General features: G+C 27.8%; 3 protein-coding genes across 5 annotated transcripts; 2 read left to right on the top strand and 1 right to left on the bottom strand.

Moving 5' to 3' along the window:
- The first annotated feature begins 1023 nt into the window (after positions 1-1023).
- On the top strand, positions 1024-2840 carry LOC132939234 (52 kDa repressor of the inhibitor of the protein kinase-like). The gene is made up of 5 exons (XM_061006308.1): positions 1024-1378; positions 1447-1605; positions 1705-1897; positions 2056-2384; positions 2460-2840. Exons 1-5 carry the CDS (start codon positions 1322-1324, stop codon positions 2571-2573), a joined length of 852 nt encoding a protein of 283 aa, XP_060862291.1. The 5' UTR covers positions 1024-1321; the 3' UTR covers positions 2574-2840.
- Positions 2841-10737: 7897 nt separating this feature from the next.
- LOC132938082 (beta-galactosidase-like) lies at positions 10738-12840 on the bottom strand. Its single transcript, XM_061004751.1, has 6 exons — positions 12790-12840; positions 12600-12718; positions 12102-12439; positions 11761-12036; positions 11566-11703; positions 10738-11268 (listed from the first exon to the last, which is right to left on the bottom strand). Exons 1-6 carry the CDS (start codon positions 12837-12839, stop codon positions 10987-10989), a joined length of 1203 nt encoding a protein of 400 aa, XP_060860734.1. The 5' UTR covers position 12840; the 3' UTR covers positions 10738-10986.
- A 3195-nt stretch (positions 12841-16035) lies between these two features.
- LOC132938080 (protein disulfide-isomerase TMX3) lies at positions 16036-23419 on the top strand. 3 transcript variants are annotated; one of them, XM_061004749.1, is made up of 13 exons: positions 16036-16132; positions 16405-16579; positions 17448-17505; positions 17586-17625; positions 18192-18355; positions 18439-18625; positions 18692-18769; positions 18898-18964; positions 19022-19202; positions 22028-22081; positions 22146-22338; positions 22474-22669; positions 23204-23419. In XM_061004749.1, the coding sequence occupies exons 2-13, from the start codon at positions 16531-16533 to the stop codon at positions 23227-23229; spliced, it is 1293 nt and encodes a 430-aa protein (XP_060860732.1). In that variant the 5' UTR covers positions 16036-16132; positions 16405-16530; the 3' UTR covers positions 23230-23419. The 3 variants fall into 3 exon arrangements, with proteins under 3 accessions (XP_060860732.1, XP_060860733.1, XP_060860731.1); XM_061004750.1 differs by lacking the exon at positions 16036-16132 and adding an exon at positions 16183-16327; XM_061004748.1 differs by lacking the exon at positions 16036-16132 and adding an exon at positions 16188-16335.
- The last annotated feature ends 118 nt before the right edge of the window (positions 23420-23537 follow it).

The following is a 23537-nucleotide window of genomic DNA, read 5'->3' as shown; positions in this document are numbered from 1 at the left end:
TGTCTATAATAGAACGCATAGATAATAATAGGTAGGTAATATTAAATGCATAATATGATAACCCTTACTTTAAAGTTTAAATTTTTGAAGTACATTGATTCTGTGAATTTGTTTAGAATGGTACAAATTGAAGAAAATAGAAGGAAAATAGGACCAATTATTGAGTGTATAATTCTATGTGGTAAAGAAGAGTTGGCTTTGAGAGGACATAGAGATTTTGGTGATATCTTAGTAGATGGTAAGCATAAATATAGAAACTAAAAACTAAATTGTATAAACTTTTACCATTTAATAATAATAATACTTAAGTATAATTAAACTGAATTATCAATGTCATATAACTATTGGACAATAATGCTCCAGTCATGCTAATTATGGATTTACAATTATTATTGTAAAAAACATGTTATTATTGTTTGCAACTTTTAACTTTTATTTTTTAGATGATTCAAGGCAAGGCCATTTCCGTGGTATTCTCAAGTACAGAGCAAAAGGAGATGAATTTTTGCGTAATGTTCTTGAGGGTTCAGGGAAACGTAATAAATATACGAGTCCAATTATACAAAATGAAATAATTCAGTCATGTAACACAATTTTACTAAGGAAACTAGTTAATGTGATTAATAAATCTAAATGTTTCTCTGTTCTGGCTGATGAAACAACCGACATATCGACTAAAGAGCAACTCAGTATATGTGTTTGATATATTGATAAAAACAATAAGTTGCATGAGAACTTTTTACGATTTTTTGAAATTGATAGCTTGACTGGTTATGACTTGGCTAACTCAATATTAAATGGTAATTGTAAAAAACACATTTATGATTTATTTATTTATTCACTTTATTTATTTATATTATTTAATTACATTTTTTTGTTGGTAGGCTTAAACAGATGTGGAATTGATTGCAATTATTTATATGGCCAAGGCTATGATGGGGCCAGTAATATGGCTGGTCGATTTAAAGGAGTACAGACTATTGTGAAATCTAAATACCCCAACGCTATATAATATGTACATTGTGCAGCACATTCGCTGAATTTAGCTGTTTCAACAGCTAGTGGCATAAAACCTATCAGAAATTGTTTGGGGGTGATCGAAAAAGTTTATAATTTTTTCAATACCCCTAAAAGAAATTCTGTTCTTTTAAATACCATTGAGAATTCAAATAATGCACCCCAAGTAAAGCAACTCAAACGGCTTTGTGCTACTCGTTGGATTCAACGTTATGATTCTGTAAATGATTTTTCTGAACTATTTTCATTTGTTCTCAATGCGTTAGACATTATATCTGATTGGAAAGAATCAACAGATGCTGAAATGCTTCAGAAAGCGTTAAAAGATTCAGAGTTTATGATTTCTTTGATTGTTATAAAGGTTCAGATAATATCTATTTTATATACATTTAGGTACATATATTGTGTTATTTTTAAATTTTGTTTTAGGTATTATTTTCTTATGGACTTCTGCTGTGTAAACAATTGCAAAAAGTTCAAATTGATTTGAAAAAGACAATACTCATAGTAGAAAATGTAATAGCTACTTTAAAATGTATCAGAGAAAATAATGAAATAGAATTCAAAATTATCTATAATAATGTCAAAGTAATCTTTTACTTTAATATACTGTTTAATATTTAAAATAATATTTATGATGTACCTACATCATAAATATACCCCCAAATATTTATTAATATATTACAGAAAAAGGCAGATGATGTTGGAATTGAATTGCTAGAGAAAAGAATTTCTTCTAAACAAACACATAGAGCTAATCCAAATTTACAAAATCATTCTACCGAACAATACTATCGTGTAACAGTATTTTTACCATATATTGATTACTTTATATCACAACTTACTGAGCGTTTTATAAATCATAAAAGTATTTTTGAAGGTATAAACTAGTTATTACATATTTTATACTATATTTTCAAAAAAAAATCTCTATTGACATTATATTATTATAAATTATAATATAAGTACAAATACTGAATAGCTATATAAATAACTAATTTGCCAAAGTATTTTATTATTTGATATTTACTGTTATAGGGTTCGATTGCATTTTTAAAACCCAGCCATTGCCACTAGAGATAAATGACCGAGAACAATTTAATAAGCTTGTGAACATATATTCACCCGTTGTAGATAAATTCAATAGCATAGCCGAATTCAATATGTGGAAAACAAAACTATTTACAGATAATATCATTCTTAGTTCAGGATTACAGGCATTAGAAATTTGTGATAAAGAATTTTATCCCAACATTTACATGTTGATAAAAATATTTTGTACGCTTCCAGTGTCAACAACAACTCCTGAACGATCATTCTCTAATTTAAAAAGAATTAAAACTTATCTCAGGAATAGTATGAATGAAGTAAATTTGCAGATTTTAAATTATGATATATTATTGAAAGTATTTATAAAATTGTGTATTTCATTGTTATTATAGACTAGACTGAATGGATTGGCTCTATTAGCATGCCATACAGAAACAAAGATTACACCAGATGAAGTCATTGATGAATTGTCTCTGAAAAATAGAAGACTGGAGTTTGTTTTGTAAAATCACTGCAAATAAATGGCTATATGTGCCTATGTGTTATATATACCTATGTAGATAATAGATATCAATGATCAATATAATTATATGATATTTTACATTTTTACAGAACAAATTATTAATTAGCTAAATATTTTATAAATTTATTTCATTGTGTTGATTATTATAAATCTATATTAAGCTATTAATATATTTTTTATTCATTAGATTATTATGTTAAACTTAAAATGCTATTCATTGATTAATATTGTCTTTTAAAATACCTATACTTGATTAGTGATTAAAAATTAGGGATTAGCAAAAAAAAAAAAGTCTTGCATGACTGGTTTCTTTGAAAATGTATTTCTAATTTCTATATCCCCCCCCCCCCCCCTCAAGAAAATCCTAAATACGCCACTGAAGAGGATGTCAGATTTTTAGCGCACCATTTATTTCTCTCTCTGACCCACGCACAATCATTTTAGTGTTTTCTTAATCGTACATTTGGTATGCTACGCGTGGGTCAAAGATGGAAAACAAATAGTGCGCTGACATCCCAACCAGCAACAAGTTTACACGAGTGAGCTGGGTATGGCTCCATCATAGATAATAAAGATATGGATAGGACATAATGGTCTTATCATCGGTCTTCGAGGGGAACAATTGAGGCCAAATAAAGTATACCTATATCGAGTATCGACTATTAATATAAAGGAGCCTCAATTGTCTTCCCCTCCGGGAACGCGGCCTGAAATGTATTTAACATAGGCGTGGACTATCCATGGTGTCAACAATCAAAGGATCAACTTGATAATCAAACAATTAAGTTTGGCAACCTACAACTCAGGATTTTTTTATTCAAAGTGTCCTAATGAGTCATAAGAAGGTTAGTTAAATAAACCTATGGTTAGTTGAAGCTATGGTGATGATAGACGACTACCATCACTGGTCGTGAGCTTTGTGATGATCTTTTCCTACTAACCATCAAGGTATTCGATATTGTAAACATAACAATGAAAGAAAATATTTATCAACTGATTACGTTACGTATTACCTACGTATTGTTAACATAACTATTCTACCTTTACACTTTTTCTTCCCCCGTCTCTCACAGCTATATACAGGTTCAGCCACTCTCATTCCACTCCTCCATATGATCGGTATTCTGTCTATCCATCTCTTCTTCAGTCTTCTCGCCCCTCATTTCCCCCCTAAATTAACTTCTAATAGTTATAGCCACTCTCACTATCTCTTATCATACAGTGACCGAACCACCTAAACCTATTCTCTCTTGTTTTCACTACAATATGTACACTACCCTTAATTAATTAATTTCTTATTCTATCCTCTTTTGTACCTTAACACCTAACTTATTATTCTCATATCTGCTACCCTCACTCCACTTACCTACCCTAACCTTACATTTCTTTTTCATCTTTCCCTTTCATACACCAAACATTCTGAAATCCTGTTGACCCATTTCCTTATCTTCGCCATATCACACACTTCCTAATTCCTATTCACTCAGTCTCTAGTTACCTACAAGTCATCGTACTTGATTCTCGGTGAAAATATTTAAATATCATTGAGCGAATTCCCTACTCGAAATAATTACTTAAAAAAATAGCATACCTCGCCAATTTTCTAATTTTTAACACGACTCTATTGATAGCCGGAATAGTGTTATACCAGTATAATTACAATACAAATATTGAAAAATTTCGGGCAATACATCCTTTGATCAATTAACAATAATAAGAAAATACATACCCCGTGACGGAATCAAAACTGCTACGGAACTTAGTCTTCGAAGCACTGAAACGTTCACACATTTCAATCTGCTTATGATATAATATTATTCCCAGTTTGAAAATTTTCACTGACGAATACCATTTCTGAAATAACACGCATCTTATGCAGTAAAATGTTCAACAATATTCTAATGACCTATTCGTTACAGTCTACAGATATTATATAAACCTACCAATAAATACCTAATATTAATTTTTATTACACAGAGTTTGTATTTTTAAATGTTGTATTCAAGGATTTATAATTTTTATTTTTATACCTAACAAAAATTACATTTATTCACAAGTCAGTTATCAACTAGAACTCGACTACGAGTAAGACAGCGTTTGGATTGTTCGGACTGGCGAATAATTTATTATTATTATACATTGCGCCTTTGGTAGGTAGTAAACGTATATACTTCTACGTTACTGAGTTAACAGATTTTCCGTGACAATAAAAATTTAATTCAAGTCTAAAAAGTAAGTAAATGTAAGCCCCAAAATAATATGAAAATAAACTAACACAACAATCGCTTAAAAATTAATTTAATTCAAATAATGAGATGAACCTTATTAGATCATTTAAATTTTCCAGAACAAGCCCCCAGTTGTTGGTCGCATGCCAATTTTAACCATATACTAGACCACAAGTTTATAGACATTCTATAATGCATTCTGCTGCCGGTGGCCCTAGACACTGTTGGGGAAATTATATTTCTTTAGTCATTAAATTACGATACGAATTATAAGTCACGTAGGTACTTGTCCAATACTCGACTACCAGGATTTAAATTAAAGAATGTGATATACCTAGGTAACATATCGATCGATTCTAAAACAGAAACTTAACCTAGGTACAAATAATATCACAATATCAAATAGTGAAATGTGAAAATTTGAAGAACATTTCCTATAGGTATATCCCGTAAAACCCCCAAAATAAAACGTACGTTTGAGGTGTTCTCTTAAACCCCAAATATTTAATGCCTGTATCCCGTATGCATAGAAAATGTATGTTTCACATTTAACGAAAACTAAAACTATCGTGACGGAACGGAATTACGAAGAACGTATAAGACAAAAATAATCGTCACCAAGTGGTAGGTATAATCTGCTATATACTTACAAATCATATTAAATAACATTAATCATTATGTATTTTCTTATTTTATTGGGTATAGGTATAAAAACCTACCTTCCTACTTATAAAACCATTGCCTAATGCCCTAATCATTGATTTCAAATTTTAAAAATTATTCTACTATAACAATAAATTAACAGTTGTAGGCAAAGTATTATAATTTAAGGTATTTTTCATAATATCTTAATTTTTGTACACCTATAACAACTGGATTTTAAAAACTACTCTACGCCTAGCGAGTATATAAGTTTGTCTGACAATAAATATTTACATTAAGTCTACCGCGTCAACAGAGTAGAAGAACAAAACTTACGTAATTATTTATTATTCCGGCGAAACGCGTTCCCTTCGAGTGTATAATATTGTCTAGTGTCAGAGCTGTGCATCTCCGCCAAGGAAAATGCATATCTCCGATCCAAAAGTTCAGTCTGGATGTATTGAGATTAATGACATTTATAAAAATAGGCACCTAGCTTAATAACCAGAATGGAACGAAATAATATGTGAGTACGTATTGGAATCGCTGTTCGTGTCAGACGATTGTCATTTGCCATAGATTATTTATAATTATAACCTCACCGTCCTAATCATAGCAAATATATATATATGGTCCTAACCGATAGATGATGGATATTTTTACAAAAAAACATTTATTTGTTTCTATGCGGTAAATTGAATTCAAATTTACAATATAGATAACGGTTTTTTTACTTGGTTTATTAACAAATTCTAATTGATATAAAATAATAATTAAATAAAAATAGTTTTATTGATCCCAATACTTAAAAATAATGGGTACGTAAAAAATAGAAATATAAGTAAAATAAATTACCTTTATTTAATTGTATTTAATTTTTTTTTTAATAAGTTTTTATAAAATTGACTTCAACCCATATAAATGTTCTAATTTTATTTTTCAATTCGTTGATAATATATGAAACGAATTTTTTGCTTGGAAAGCAATGTCATAGAAAATTCAGAAAATGCAGTTTATATTTAAATCCGTGGCCTAATTATAAATAATAATTTCTGATGCATTGATGCTGAAGATTAAGGGGGTGGACAATCAGTCGTACCGAAATCGAACATCTTAAACACTTAATATAAACAATTTTTCACACACGCGTCATGGTATGAAAATAAAAAATATTTATAATTCATATTTATACCGATTTTCTACCGATTTATGCCGATCTTCTATATTAATAATAATTATAAATATATAGCAATAACAAATCATTTTTGAATAGCGGCCCACCGGAAAGTTCCCAGTATCCCGCCGGCTCAGTCCACCCCTGGTTCAAATTGTAACCAAATAATCTATTATAAACACAGTTACTTTTTACAGATATTATAAGTTAAAATTTGGACGAAATTACATATTAAAACCAAGAATAACGATTTTAGTTATTTTGTTGTAATTTAAAAATAGTAGGTATTCGCGGATTTATGAAACTTTTAGAGTATATTATTATAATATATATACACGATGACACTTTCAAATGTAATTTTTTAGGCAAAAATGACTTTATCCTACTAAATTGTATGTACTAATGCCTAATAATAAAATAAATTACTTTAATCTCAATATTATTTATTAGTTAACGATGTCTTTGCTCAGAATCGTTTTTCGTTTGTTCGTTTTGTATTTTAATAATTTATCCATGGATATATTATTATTACTAATAATTATAGTAGGTGTGTTTGTTCTATTTCATTAATTTATTTAATACTATACCAATAAATGTATACGTCCCTAATCCCTATGATATAGAATATAGATATTAGGTGAACAATAGAAGTTAAGTATGTGACACTAAATTAATAGTTACCTATAACTTATAACGTTGTATTTGGAAAAAAAATGATCAGTTATTAATTAAAATTGTATCTTATGACTATTATCAGTTATAAGCTATAACATATATTTCTATAAATTAAACCAAAACATATATATATTAAGTACCTTATATAGGTAAGCTCCTATGAATTATAATTATTCTACGAACAGGGACTGGAAAAACGACGACGACGTTTATATCTCGCGTATTTTATACATTTCTAACTAAAATATGCGCATACAACACTTGGATGGCACATTTTTCGTTAGGTTAGGTTAGGTTAGGTATTATTTAAATTATTATTTTAGTTTATCAATTTAATTATTGATTAAGGTGGTGAATAGATATCAGAAGCACAAGAATTTTTTTATAAGAGTATATTGTATTTTATGAATTATTAAATAAAAATGTGATTACTGGATTTTAGAGTTAACATAAAGCCAAACGTATACAGTAAATTCATCAAATACCATAATACCAACTAGATTTCTGAAATTCTAAGTATATAATTTTAGATTCTGAGCGGATCGATGACTGTATTAATTTTATAATGATGTGTTCTTAATTTTTTTTTAATTTTTTAATTATTTGTATTTATTTGTTAATAATAATTAAGACTTAAATATTAGCAGTAATCTTGTTCCTTTCACAAAATGATCTCTTAATTCAATTATGAATTTAATAGTTACATTCTCGGTTACATTAATTGGATTATAAATTAGAATAAACTAAAGTTTCCAGCTTCTACTACAACATTATTTTATATTTTATTTTATGTTATTAATTTTTTAAATGCAGTCTGCACCTTGTGTTGGTGATTTTACACGTAATATAAAAAATGTATACTAGTGATGAGTAGGTTAGGTTACCAACCTGATTGTTTAATCAAATTATTTACACGATTTCAGTAAAAAAATATCTATGAAGTAAAACATCCGCATTTCTATTAACTATAAATTCATAATTGTATGAACTATACATGTTACATATATTTTTCGAAAAAATTATTTGTGTATTGTTATATTATATTATAATGAAATTAATAATTATAGTAAAATATATAATTGCAAGACATTTAATACCTATATCTATAGCCATCTATAGGGTATAAACTACACTAAAAAAGCTGTAAGTATGCTAATAAAATATATGGGGTGTATAATGTATTTATGTATATAAAAATATAAAATATAAAGATTAATAATATTATATTGTTTTAAATATATCGCGCAAACCTAAAGTGATACCCGGCGTATAGTATAACATGCAAAAAGTTGCGTATTAAACTTAACTAACCTATAACGAAGACGGTCTCGCGTATTTTATACATTGCGCTTTTGGGATTAAACTTATAAATGCTTCTACGTAACCCAGTTAACAGATTGTCCGTGGCAATAAATATTTAATTTAAGCCTAAAAAGTAAATGTAAAACAGTAATAATATGAAAACAAACTTACGCGTAAGCATCGACTCTTCGGGTGAAACCTGGCTAGAGTGCCGCCGTCACCGAAGAAACTATCTTTATCCATCTTCATCTCGCTCTGAACTGAAACTTGAAAGTATCAAAATATTTTATGAAAATAACCTGAATACCTGATCATAACGAAATGTGTGAGTTTGTGTTAGAACTTACATTATAATGTATACGGCTCATAACTGTCGGTCTATATCGATGGCTTATTACTTATTTGTTCACTGAAATTATTAAAATTGTTTATCGTCGCCGACGAATGTCGACAATTGACGATTGCCATAGATATTATAAAATATATTATTTACTATGATAAATCCATAGAACTTTATATTATACTAAGTATCTATACAGTCTATTGATAAATATTAAATCGAATGTACTTTTACAGAAAGTACTTTGTGATCAGCAATGTACCTATTCTGGTTATCTATTTCAGTTATAGTTTGCATGCCAAATGACTACCGGGATTTAAATAAAAAAATGTGATTTATAGGTAATCTATTGGCTATTGATCTATTATAAAATAGAAATTTAACCTATACCAATAATATCACGTTTTAACAAAATCAATTTTAGTTTTTGGTGTAACTTTAAGTCAAATGATCGTAGATAGCTAAGGTACATGCAATTTCCCCTGATTGTTTATAATAGCATTTTCTATACACCACCAAAATATTTTGACTTGTTTTGGCTGTTTGCGGGCATTTTCAGTTTCCATTTTTTTTAGTTTTATTTTCTATAAATGTCAATAAAGTTTTAGTAGTGGGGTCAAAAAGCATGAACATTTAATAAAAGGCTCCTGATATATTGTTACAATAACAGGTGAAATTTTTTAAAATAAATAGGCACAATTTATGAACTTTAAAATTGAAAAATGATATTTCAACTTTTGTAGCTAAGGTTTGAAATTTGAAAACAAAGTTCCACGTAAATAGATTATTCTGTAACCAAAAAATCTAAAAAAATTTTTTAGAAAAAACACAGTTTTTCTTATACCTAGTTATTTTATATTTTTATAATCAAATTGGACGAAATCAGATATTTAAACAAAGAAGAACGATTGTAGTTCGTGCTATACCTATTTTAAAAATATTATTCGTGGGTAATTGAAACGACTAAAATATATTATTATATACAAATATGACAATAAACAAATAATAATAATTCAACTTAACCGTATCTATTCATACGTTGCAGATCACAAAGATTTCTGTAAAAGAACACACAATTTATCAATTGACCATATAGGTACTGAGTATTATATAAGTTTAATGGATTTATCATAATATACCTAATATATTTTGTATCATCTATGATAATCGCCAATAATTATCGACATTAGTCGGAAATGATTGACAATTCTTTGATAATTTCGGTGAACAAAAAAAATAAAATGAGCCAACAATAGACGGACAGTTTGTTAAGCAGTAGGAATATATAATATTAAAATATAAGTTTATACCACGAACTCGCACATTTGAGTGCGTTCAGGTTATTTTCATAAAATAGATACTTTCAAATTTCAGTTCAGAGTACTTTTTAAACTTGAATTATATATTTATTGCCACGGACAATCTTTTTACTGGATGACGTATCGTCATCTGGTATGTGGTGATGGAATCACTAGAAAAAATTATGTAAATAAAAATTTAAAAAACAACAAAATACCTAGGTACTCAATTTGAAGCTTCTAACGCAAAGACCATACTGTGGCATCCACTCACTTCCGTCGCAAGATACCTAGATTGCATTGCTATACACAATATATGAATTATGTAGGTATCCTAGCTGGGCCCTATCTAGTTGATGTTATGAACTGTGAATTATTGCTTGTCAATGAATGGTTTTATAGAATGACACACAGAGTTTAAAATCACGATAATTATTATATGATAAAAATAAAATAAATCAAACATTTAATAATTTTAATATATTTTTCTTAATCAATTATATAACATACATTTTATCTATGTCATTATAGGACCATCAAGAACAGGTTTATCCACAAATTTCACGGACAAATCTTGAGATGTACCTTCAAGTTCTAATATCACTAGTGTATTGGCATAAGGTGATGGTTTTAAAAAAGGAGCTGGCACATAAAGTGTAACTTGAGGTCCACCAAGTGGCCAATACCGACCAAGGTTTACATTGTTTAAAAACACTACACTCTGTAAATATCGAATATTATTTTTTAAATTGTAAATATGTGGATAAAAGTCGACTTAACAGTATTAACTTGTAAGAACACACCTTTGTCCAGCCTGAAGTGTCCAAATAAGTGTCTAAACATTTTGTATAGTTAACTGTTAATGTAAACTGTGTTTTATAAAATGCTGGTAATTTAACACTGTTGACGTTTTCAACTGATTTGATTGAAGAAATCCATGATGTACCATTCAAAGGATATGCAGTCATTTTCCAAGGGCTTAATATTTTATTTCCGAGAATCACTTGATCAAAAATTCCCTAGAAAATATAATTAGTATTATTTTACATACAATATTTTAATTCAGTAATTATACTCAGTTGGTAGTTATAAAATAAACATAATACAATCTAATTCAGTGATTGTAAATATTACCACTTTTGTTTCTAAAAAGGTAATGTAACCACTCGCCAGTCTATACACAATTTATCAAATATTAACTTCTATGGTAACTGGTAAGCATTATATTATACTATAATACTATAGTATACTATTATAAATTATACTATTTCAGTCTCAGACCATGAATAAAATAATTTATTGTCAGCTATTATTACCTTCCTATCTTCAATTAAGTCTCCAAAATTCATCCTTCCCTGATTCTCAATTAAAATGCTTAGGTTTTGAACAGTACGGTTAATGTTTAAGCTTATTGTAGTATTAGCTTTCAACCGATTCATAGTACCCACTTGTACCTAAAAAAAAATTTGAACACTCATGTTTCTAAAACTATAACTGCAATGTAACTCTACTTGATCCAGGTAAATGATTGCTCGATCTCTAACCGTGTTCACAGTTAGGTTTACTGGATTTTCAACATTTTTTTGATCATCTGTTAATGTTGTTTCATACATTACAAAACCAGTGTTAATATCTAAGTCCTCAAACGGTAAAGGAACATCACTGATCACTGGTTTAATACGTTGAGCAACCTTTTCAAATATGCTAACCAAAGGTCTTAAATAGAATTTTCCATAGGCACCTTTGGGTGCGGGATTTGGTGATATCTCGTTTGTCACAGCATATTTCTTTAAAATAATTAATTAATAAACTGTATATGTATATTGGATAGTTAACTGTTATTAAAACTCACGGCTTCTTCAAGTGTCTGTTTAATTTTGAAATACTTTTCTGTAGGGTCTACAGCTTCATCCAATGGAGCATTATAATCGTATGAGGTCAACTGTGGTAAGTATCCAATACTTTCTTTGGTGTCATTTGTATTCGCTCCCGATGTGAATCCAAAATTTGTACCGAAAATTTTAAACGAAGCATTAATTGCCAACATTACTTTCATTTGTTTTACAACATCAATGGGGTTGACTATAGATACTGATTCTTGCCAATGAGTTAACCAACCGGGATAGAACTCTGAGTTCACTAGTGGACCTCCTTTTTGAACCTTTCTCATGAAGTCAAAACATTGAGAAGCTAAAACAAACATATAAAAATATACTATAATTCAAATCTACAATAAATTTAATATTTATTAATTCAATTTTATAAATTGGCACGACTTTCAGTGTTTTGATGATATTTTTAAATTTTTTCACACACCAAATAATCTACTTTGACTTTTTGTAATACTAACCGTTTGATGAAATTCCAAAATCTACAGTTGCGTATACTTCTGGAATAACGCCACAGTCAAAGTATGACTGACCACATCCATCAATTGTAAAAAGCGCAGCCTTATTTTCTATATAACTCCTAAATAAATCACGTATCCATAATTTATACCCAGAATCGAAGGCATAAAAACTTCCATACTCATTTTCTACCTAATGAAATTTATATATATTTTTTTCATCCTTGATTGACAATAGAACATTAAAGATATCTACCAGGCAATCAGAAAAAAATTCCCAAAATATTAAAAAAATAATTTCTGAAAAAATTTCTAACGCTGTATAAGAACAAATAAATGTGGATTTGTGAAAATACAAAAACAAAAATGATTATATATACTTACTCGTTATGAGTTATTACTTGTTAAATTCCTGTTCGGTTTTTAATGTAGTATTAAAATATAATTTTGATCTGCAACATCATATTATGATTCAAGTTATTAACTTTGCTTATTAAAACTGCTTAGTACTGCTTACTTTCAACTTTTATCACTATTTTGTCACTAAGTCAATAACGTTCCGAAAAGTGCAAAAACTAGGATTTACCACATTGTGACTAAAGTGATGAGTACTGACTGTTTTAAAACACTAATACCTTAAATATATCTTTAACATTAATTTAAATATCACAGTTGGATTAATTTAATTATACCTTAACGGAACCAGTACCGGTTTTTCAAATTTTCCTCAATTCTATAAAATTTGAAAATTATTACGAAGTTCAAACTAAAATGTCCCGAAACTTAAACAGAAAAAACTATTCAAAATATTTAGTTCATTAAAGAATGATTATTCATGGGGCACCAAATTATCAATTTTCAAGTCAATACAAAATATTCAACTAAAGTTACAGTACTAAAAATGTTTAAAAAATTCGGCTAGAGTTAAAATTATAAAAAAAAATTGAAGGAAGGTGTTGGCGCCCGCCGGCAAATGCATTTTAGAATACAAAAAAAAATTTATATAAATTATATTGTTGGATTACACATTACAAACATCAAACTAAAATCTCCAAAATCTTAAACAGAAAAAACTATTCAAAATATTTAGTTCATTAAAGAATTATTCAAAGGGTACCAGATTGTTAATGTTTAAAAAATTTGGCTAGAGTTAAAATCATAAAAAAAAAATTGAAGGGAGGTGTTGGCGCCCGCAGGCAAATTGATTTTAGAAAACAAAAATAAAAGTTTGGAAAAAATTTGACAGTAGAAACACACATTACGAAGTTCAAACTAAAATGCCCCGAAACTTAAACAGAAAAAACTATTCAAAATATTTAGTTCATTAAAGAATGATTATTCATGGGGCACCAAATTATCAATTTTCAAGTCAATACAAATTATTCAACTAGAGTTACAGTACTAAAAAAAAAAATTGAAGAGAGGTGTTGGCGCTGTAGTAAACCCAAAAGCCATTATACTATTTTAAATAAAATAAGTAAAATAATAAATTATACATAGTATAATTTATGAGTAGAAACGTAGGTATTAATATAATCCTAAATAACATAATCCTAAAGGGCTAAGTAGATTGCGCACATCTGTTGGTCACTATGTAGCGTACTGTAAAAGAGGGCCTAATAATTGGGAATTATTTGATGACACTATCAAAAAGTCAAAAGCAGTCAATCAAAATACAGTTGTATTGTGTGAGCTTCTGATTTATACAGTATAATAAAATAAATTATCAAAGCATTTGTATACCATAAAATGTACAAATAAAACATTTTGATTAACTGAATTCAAATTGTATAGGTACTACATTAAAATAACTTGACAATAAATTGTTATCTATTTAAAAAAATTCCAACCTCCAAGTGTAACCAATTTTAAAAAATAAAATTTAATAAGATTGTTTACGAAATTTCTATTAAACGTTTGAAAAACTCTGTGTAAAGTTCTAATAAATACTTAAATATAATACTGCAGAAGTGTAATGAGTGGGGAATAAAATACTTCATACCTGTACTTATACAATAGGTGCCTATACCAATGGAGGTAGGAGGTATTTTATGATTCAACCAGCTTCAGCTGCCTGAGAAGAGGCCGAAAACTTATTAAATTGGGATAATAAAGCAAAATTATATGTTGATTTTGATTCAACGTGGATGCGTCTGAGTAAAACTAAAGTTAAATTAATTAAAATATCAAATGGGGAACTTTATTTCAAAATTTTCTTAACCAGAAATTACGTTTCGAAAACCTTTAATTTAAAAATATAAACTTGGTGCAACTCGAATTTAACTTTGTACACAGTTTTATATTATTACCAAAATTAAAATCTTAGATTTAAAAAGAAAAATTTTTACGAATTCTCAACTCAAAATAATTTGCTAACTTTCGTGATTTTTGAACTTTAAATGCTTATAAAAAAAACGCGCGAAATAGTCGAACGTGGTTTGTTCGCGAACCAGACACGTGCGAATTTCCGGGTATATCGTGCAAATTCGTGCTAATCACGTGCTACATTTTGGTATATCGAGTTTGTTATTATTTTTAATTTTTCACGTTGGGTGGTGCTGGTGAGACGTCTCTCCAGCACCGCACATCATTTTTTGTCATAGAGTTGTATACTTTGTCATGCAAATTTTGGCGATAGTCATGCAAATTCATGCTAATTACATGCTAATTTCCTGTAAAAAAAAATTGTAAAATTTTTGAATGGGTGGTGCTGGAGAGACGTTCGTCTTAAAAATTCTGGGGGGCTACAGCACACCTAACAAAACTATTAATTTAAAATAACCTATAAACGCCTTATATCTAAATAAATAAGGAATATTTTTTGGAGGGGTCTGAATCGTAGTTGGGGGGTGGGGGCTATAGCCCCCCCTCTCCCCTCCCCTGTAGTTTTGCCTCTATACATGGGCCCTATATATTTGGTCGCACACCCACCAATATGTACCAAGTTGCGGCACTGATTATATTTAAATATTTATTAGCCCCTAGGTTTAAAATATTAGTCACAGTTATAAAATGTAAATATAATGAATTGATTCAGTGATTCAATGACATTTTAATGAGTTGAATCACATGAATCAGTTCACTAAAATGAATAGAAAGTACCCATCATTAACGTCCTGTATGATTGATGATTATTATATTATCACGTTATAATTTTTATAAAGGATGATAAGAAACGTGATTTCCACAAATAGTGATAACAAATGTGAACGATTCTGATTGGTGGCGCAATTTTGCTCCCGAGACGATCGTTAATTGAGAGTTTACAGCACCATCTGTATAAAACACGAACTGAGATATAAAATGTGACACTGGTAGGGCTGAAAACATTCAATTATAAGTGTAGATGATAACAGAGGAACCTTTTGCGGGCCGTCACCCGCCCACCATGTCGTTACCAGTCCATTATATCATTTATTGTTCTATGATTATATCTTGAATCGTGGTCCGTGGTTAGTATATAGATATCTGTGGTTCGAGTGAGTGTTTCAAGGGTGTAATTTCTGTATTTTTAGTACTACTATACTTTTACCGTGGTATGAACTTACAAAGTCCTCTGTAGACTTTGGTGATAACTTGATAAGTGTTAACTGATAATTGCATAAACATTAAACAGTAAACACTTATGTAGTATGTACTGTGTAGTATGTACCTACTAAGTTGTACTTTTCTATTTCCACTTATTAGTTAATTATTATGTCAATACCCAATACTCAACAGTGATCTGTTATGTACTTATGTAACGATTTTACTTTAAATTCAGTTTTAAATTATTCTACTAATGCATACATTTTTTTTAATTATCTAGGTATATAATTTGAGAAATGTGTGTAATCTGTAAAATGTCTGTCAAATGCAATTGACTTTAAAATATACTAAACAACATTTAGTTTTGAACTTAGTAGTATAATAGTAAGAGAAATATAATTCAAAAATGATGATCTCTAATATATTAACTACAACTCTTTCTCTGGGTTTTATTGGTAAGTGTTACTTACTGATATTATTATTAAATAGGTATAAGAAATGTGTGAAACATGATACAATTTTGAAGTTAATCAAGACTCATATATTAGTAACTTCTAACATAATTCATAACCTTGTAGTCTTAAAATTTTAGAAATTATATTAATTTCTAACATTATACTACCTAGGTATTGTTTTGAAATATATTTCTTTATGAACCATTAGGTAGATATTGATTATTTTATCAAATTCAAATAACAATAATCGTGCATTATTATTTATCTTTCAATTTTTCCTTTAAAATCATAATAAGAAAGATATAATATTTATTTATTTATTTATTTAAATTATACTGATAGTCAGTAATATTTATTCACATACGCATACATAGCACTTATGGTGATCCAATTTATTTAAATGGTTAAAACCAACAAAGAAATTTTAAATGACGTCCAACCAAAGTTCCTTTGAAATTGATAAGACCCAAGTCTAAACTGACTTAAATATTTTAGAAGGATATCAAATATTTCTAAATATGTCCACTAAAATTGTGGCCATAATTGAAACTTGATATTTTTTTAGTTTATCAATTAAAAAATCCTCATGTATGGAAGAAACATTTTAGCTTTTATTAATCTACTTATTTAACATTTCTGAATATACACAACAATTAAACAGAAAAACTGTTTAAGTTCTTCATAAAACAATTACTTCATTGACATTTGAATGTTTAATATTACATTATTACCTAGTAAAACTAATTGTGGCATTTGAAAAAAAACTTGTAAGGATTTGATTATGTGTCTGTGTTGTTATGAATACAATATATTGTTATACTTTTATAGTTTAAATTGCATAATATTTACAATTATTATAATGTTTTAGTATCTGTTATTCTACTAAAAGACGTACGCTCATCAAGAGTATTGGAACTTAGTGATGGGTAATTAGTAATTAATAACTATTATTACATACTATAATTTGTACTGATCGATATTAAATAATTCATATTTTTTTTTTTAGGTTCATTGAAATGAAAAACGATGGACATTGGTTTATAATGGTAATCATGAATAATTTAATTATAAAATTGCTATTAACACATTGACGGATATTAACCATTTTTTTTAATTTTCAAAACTGGCCAATATAACACTTTTATTACTGTTATGGCAGTGTGTATGTATATTGAAATTGCTATGTAACGCTATAGTTACGACTAATATTGTTCTGTGATTGCTCAACGCATTATTATACATTATGTACTGCGTATCAGCTTATTGGTGTAGATAAAATTTATGACAAATGAATGAACAGACCAAAAATCTTAAAATAGAACATTTATTATTAATTGATATAATTTTCTTTGAAATATGTCAGTGCCCCAATATCTAAAGCAACGCAATGTGGCAGTTTAATGTCCTCTATAATTTGATACCATAGATAATATTACTGCTATAGCTGTAATGCCATAATATACAATTCTTCAATTTACTACATAACATTTTCATAATACTGCTATAGCAGTACTGTCCGTCAATGTCTATATTGTTTGTTATTCAACTAGTAATACTTAATTATAAGTTAAAACTTACAACTGTTATAATTGTTATCAAATGTTGTTTTAAGTTTTATGCTCCATGGTGTGGCCATTGTAAGAGGTTAGAACCTATCTGGCGTCATGTTGCTCAAGCATTACACCACTCTGATATAAGAGTTGGCAAAATAGATTGTACAAGATATAAAAGAGTAGTTTCAGAGTTTGGATTGTCAGGGTATCCTACAATAATGTTGTATGTTATCAATTTATCTGCAATTGTCACTTTGTAGTTCAGTATTTCTAATATTAATGATTATATTTTATATTGCCCTATAGCTTTAGAGATAGAGAAGGTGAATTTAAATTTAATAGCGAACGATCTACAGAAGAAATGGTTCATTTTGCAAAGCGCTTGGCTCGTCCTCCCGTTCAAGAGGTCACTGATAGTAAAGACATTGAAATGCTCAAACAAACAAATAAAAACTTCTTTATGTTTATTGGAAAAAGTGTTGGCCATACTTGGGTACTTGATAATTTTATAATTCTAATAAAATATAAATTGTTTAAATATTGTATATTATTTTCCTAGGACCTCTTTTATGATTTGGCGAAACAATATCAAGCACATTCTTATTTTTATATTACACCTGAAATAACTGGAAAACAGGTATTTATCAATTAATTAATAATATTAATATTGTAAATATATTTCTTAACTGGTTCTACATCATAATATGTGAATGATAAATTATCCATCCTACCTTGTGTATATATTATATAAATACTTATTTATAGCATTTTGTTTTTGGAGAAACTCCTGCAGTTGTGGTGTATAAAGAAGAACAACACTACTCTTTCAATGGTAAATGAGTTATGATTAAACATTGAAAAGTTTTTATTATGTTATATCTAATATTAGCTGAGGAATGGGATATGGACTTCAATACAAGCTTGACACAATGGATAAACACAGAAAGATTTGATACTTTTGTTAAAGTAACTCGATCAAATATTCACCATATGTTGGAGACCAACAAGTACTTAGTTTTAGCATTAGTGGAAGAGAATAAAATTGAAAAGTTACCTCCGCACCATTCAGAGTAAGTATGAATAATGTTAAAAATATTATTAATTTACTACATTCAAATGAGTTTTTATATCTATAAATAGAACTCTTAATTATCTTATTGATTCCCATTATTTTATGCAACATTATATATTATAATATTATCTAAGTTGGTTTCCACTGTGAAAAGTAATTGCCACGATTTGATTTTATAGTAAAAATATTTGTTATACTGTTATGTTTTTGTGTAGGTATTTATATTAAACTTAAAACTAAAAAAAAAAAATCAAAAAAGTTGGGTAAGTGGATGTCACTCTACTGTACAGTAGGTTACAAGTGGGTCATTGTAATGGATGGTGTTAAATTTGAATTCAATGATATAATATCATTGTATAAGAAAATGATTCTGAGCGAAAACGGTCAGTCAGCCTATGATATTACAAAGTATATATTTTGATGATATTATTTTGAATAAAGTAATTTATATATAACCTATTTACATGGAGCCTTGTTTTAAATTTTCAATCCTTAGCCATAAAAGTTAAAAATTTATAAATTTTTAACTACAAAATAATTAATAAATTATAAATTTGATAAATGTTGTCAAAATTTGAACTTCAAATGCTTATAAAAAAAAATTGTGCCTATGTATTTTTAATATTTTTCAACTGCTATTAGAACGATATATCATGAGCCTTATATTAAATTTTCACGCTTTTTTACCCAACAAATAAAAATTTATTGATATTTATAGAAAAAAAACTAAAAAAATTGAAAACTGACAATGTCCGTAAACAGCTCAAAAAGAGTCAAAATATTTTCAACATTTTATGGTGTATAGAAAATGCTAATATAAACATTCAGTGAAATTTTCAAGTATCTACAGTCATTCGTTTTTTAATTACAATAAAATAAGAAAATTGTTACATGAGAAATCGAGTAAATATCAAATGTTGTAAAAATATAAATTTCAGACGCTCATAAAAATTTAATTTAAGTTTCTTCTAGACATTTTTTTTTTGATAAAGGTAGACAAACTTATGAGTAATTTTATATTACATTTTCAAATCTTAGATTTAAAAAGAAAAATTTTTATGAATTCTCATCAAAATAATTTGCTATTTTTCGTGATTTTTCCGTATTTTGTCAAAATTTGAACTTTAAATGCTTATAATTAAAAACTGTGACTAAGGATTTTTAATTTTTTTCATCTGCCTTTGAAACAATAACCTAGGAGCCTTCTATTAAATTTTCAAGCTTTTTTACTCAACAGATAAAATTTTATTGATATTTATAGAAAAAAAAACTGAAAAAATTGAAAACTGACAATGGCCGTAAACAGCTCAAAAAGAGTCAAAATATTTTGTAAATTTTATGGTGTATAGAAAATGCTAATATAAACATTCAGTCAAAATATCATGTCCCTACGGTCATTTGTTTTAGAGTTACACCAAAAACCAAAATCGATTTTCTCGAAAACAGATTTTGCGTAAAAATTCCCGTTTTTCCTTAATATTTCTTTTGTTTTTCACGTCGTTTGTGAAAACTACTAGGACATTTTTACTTTTGACTTGCCAAAGTACCAACTAGATTCACTTTCCTATCAGAAAAGTTACTATTGAAGAAAATCCAAGCACTTTTACTGTCCTAAAAGGTGATGACAGACACAAAAATAAAAATAAAAATAAAAAAAAAACACACATCATTGTAGAATCAATACATTCATCGCTTCGCTCAGAATCTAAAAAATTGTGCCCATGTATTTTCAATATTTTTCAACTGCTATTATAAAAATATATCAGGAGCCTTGCATTCAATTTTCAAGTATTTTTACCCAACAAATAAAATTTTATTGATATTTATAGAACAAAAAACTAAAAAAATTGAAAACTGACAATGTCCGTAAACAGTTTAAAAAGAGTCAAAATATTTTCAAAATTGTATGGTGTATATAAAATAAAAATATAAACATTTATTAAAATTTTTATGTATCTACAGTTATTCGTTTTTGAATAACAACAAAATAACAAAATCGTTACATGAGAAATCGAGTGAATTTCAAACGCTCATAAAAATTTAATTTGACTTTCTTGTAGACATTTTTCTTTTTGATAAAGGTAGACAAACTTATGGATAATCTTGTATTATATTTTCAAATCTTAGATTTAAAAAGAAAAAGTTTTATGAATTCTCAACTCAAAATAATTTGCTAATTTTCGTGATTTTTCCGTATTTTGTCAAGATTAGAACTTTAAATGCTTATAAATAAAAACTATGACTAAGGATTTTTAATTTTTTTCATCCGTTTTTGAAACAATAACCAGGAGCCTTCTATTAAATATTCAAGCTTTTTTAACCAACAAATAGAATTTTATTGATTTTTATAAAAAAATGGAAACTGAAAATGTCCGTAAACAGCTCAAAATAAGTCAAAATATTTGGAAAATGTTATGGTGTATAGAAAATGCTAATATAAACATTCAGTCAAAATTGCATGTACCTACGGTTATTTGTTTTAGTGTTGCACCAAAAACCAAAATTGATTTTCTCGAAAACAGATTTTGCGTAAAAATTCCCGTTTTTCCTTAATTTTTCTTTTGTTTTTCATGTCGCTTTTAAAAACTACTGGGTAATGTTTACTTTGACCCCCTCAAAGTACCAACTAGATTCACTTTTCTATCTCAAAAGTTACTGTTGAAGAAAATCCAAGCACTTTTACTGTCCTAAAAGGTGATGCCAGACACAAAAAAAAAATAAAAAAAAAACATCATTGTAAAATCAATACATTCATCGCTTCGCTCAGAATCTAATATTTGTTATGGATTTATTAAAAATATATTAATTGGTCGTCTTTCTTAGGTTTCTTCAAATGGTAGAATCAGTGATTGTGAAGAATAGAGAACGTTTTCATAGGTAACATATTATATATATATGCATTTAAGCTGAAATTAGTTATTTAAATCATATTACTTTTTAGGAACTTTCAATTTGGATGGATTGGTTCACCAGAATTCGCCAATTCTATTACTTCATCAGATGTAACCCTGCCATCATTAATCATTTACAATTCATCTACTAGACATCATCATTTTCCAGAAGAAAAACCACATGAATTGACACCTGAATCAATTACTTTATTTCTAGAAGCTGTAAGAAATCAGTCAGTAAAGGTAATAATAACTTATGTTTTTGTAAATGCAATTTAATTATGATATACAGTATGGTAGTTATTTATTCTTTGACGTCTAAATATGTCTACAGTAAATTTAATATTCAAATAATTAATTAATTATATTTTTAAATAGGCATATGGAGGAAGTGGTGTATTTATACAGATGTACAGGATGTATTATGAGACAAAGAAGTCCTTAGTAAATATTTGGGTTAACAATCCTGCAGTTGCTAGTGTTTTATTTGGATTACCTATAGGGTTCCTACTATTAATATGCTATTCAACATGTTGCACAGACATTATGGATGCTAGTGATGACGATGAAGATGGTATGTCTAAAAATTACTAAACTTTTAAAATTATTAAAATCACTTGAATTGTACGTAATCATTGCTAGAACTTAAACCTGAAAACCATTTTTAGTTAATAATTTCCTTTTTTTATTATTTATAATTAATATTTGATTTTGTTTTTTAAATAATATTTTTGTATTTTATTTCACCTTGTTTTATAAAAGATATTATTTAGTCTTTAAAATAATACATACTTAGTATTTTTGCTCCAATTTAAAAAATGCATCAATATACTGTATTATTTCATATCATTTTTTTTTTATTGTAACCAAGTGTCTGCTGATTCATTGGCTGGTGCTCAGTTTGGATTAAATGTAGTTTTAATAATAATAATACATTTTTATTTAGATTTGTTTAAGGCTGCTTAACTTAACTCAAATTAAAACTAAATATGTATCCATCTATCTTGACAATGCATATATTTTAGATTTATGTTGACTGTTTTGATGATACTTTTACCTTTATTAAATACTTTTACAAGTTTATTCAACATCATTTTTCATTTTTTAGATGTACATCATGAGAAGAAAGAATAAGCTACTCATTCAAATATTCAAACGTATTGATTTGTTAACAGATGTTGAAGAAATAATTAAAAACAATAAATAAGACATAAAATAACTATTTATATACATATTATTCATGTTTATATATGTACACATACAAAATTATTCAAATTTTAATTTATAAAATACCTAAAATTATATTGAGTTCTAGTATATAAATCCTACCACATTATATAGTATAAATACTAATCCTATTGGCTATTTGACGGTTTAATCAATTGTGTATAATGATCTACTACATGTAATTTATTGATAAATTAGATACTGAATTTAGTATT

The sequence above is a fragment of the Metopolophium dirhodum genome, chromosome 2 (assembly GCF_019925205.1).
Source record: "Metopolophium dirhodum isolate CAU chromosome 2, ASM1992520v1, whole genome shotgun sequence".
In the NCBI taxonomy this organism is placed as follows: domain Eukaryota; kingdom Metazoa; phylum Arthropoda; class Insecta; order Hemiptera; family Aphididae; genus Metopolophium; species Metopolophium dirhodum.
Note: the sequence above shows the minus strand (reverse complement) of the source record. Positions and strands in the feature narration are given on the sequence as shown.

Excerpts from the sequence above, each read along its gene's own strand:
- LOC132939234 (XM_061006308.1), top strand. The coding sequence starts at position 1,322 with ATGCTTCAGAAAGCGTTAAAAGATTCAGAGTTTATGATTTCTTTGATT. Across the intron at positions 1,606-1,704 it reads TTATCTATAATAATGTCAAA|AAAAAGGCAGATGATGTTGG; the intron begins GTAATCTTTTAC and ends AATATATTACAG. Across the intron at positions 2,385-2,459 it reads TCAGGAATAGTATGAATGAA|ACTAGACTGAATGGATTGGC; the intron begins GTAAATTTGCAG and ends TTGTTATTATAG.
- LOC132938082 (XM_061004751.1), bottom strand. The coding sequence starts at position 12,839 with ATGTTCTATTGTCAATCAAGGATGAAAAAAATATATATAAATTTCATT. Across the intron at positions 12,719-12,789 it reads ATATATATAAATTTCATTAG|GAGTTATATAGAAAATAAGG; the intron begins GTAGAAAATGAG and ends TGATTTATTTAG. Across the intron at positions 12,037-12,101 it reads AACAGACACTTGAAGAAGCC|AAATATGCTGTGACAAACGA; the intron begins GTGAGTTTTAAT and ends ATTATTTTAAAG.
- LOC132938080 (XM_061004749.1), top strand. The coding sequence starts at position 16,531 with ATGATGATCTCTAATATATTAACTACAACTCTTTCTCTGGGTTTTATT. Across the intron at positions 18,626-18,691 it reads AAAGTGTTGGCCATACTTGG|GACCTCTTTTATGATTTGGC; the intron begins GTACTTGATAAT and ends TTATTTTCCTAG. Across the intron at positions 22,082-22,145 it reads AATAGAGAACGTTTTCATAG|GAACTTTCAATTTGGATGGA; the intron begins GTAACATATTAT and ends ATTACTTTTTAG.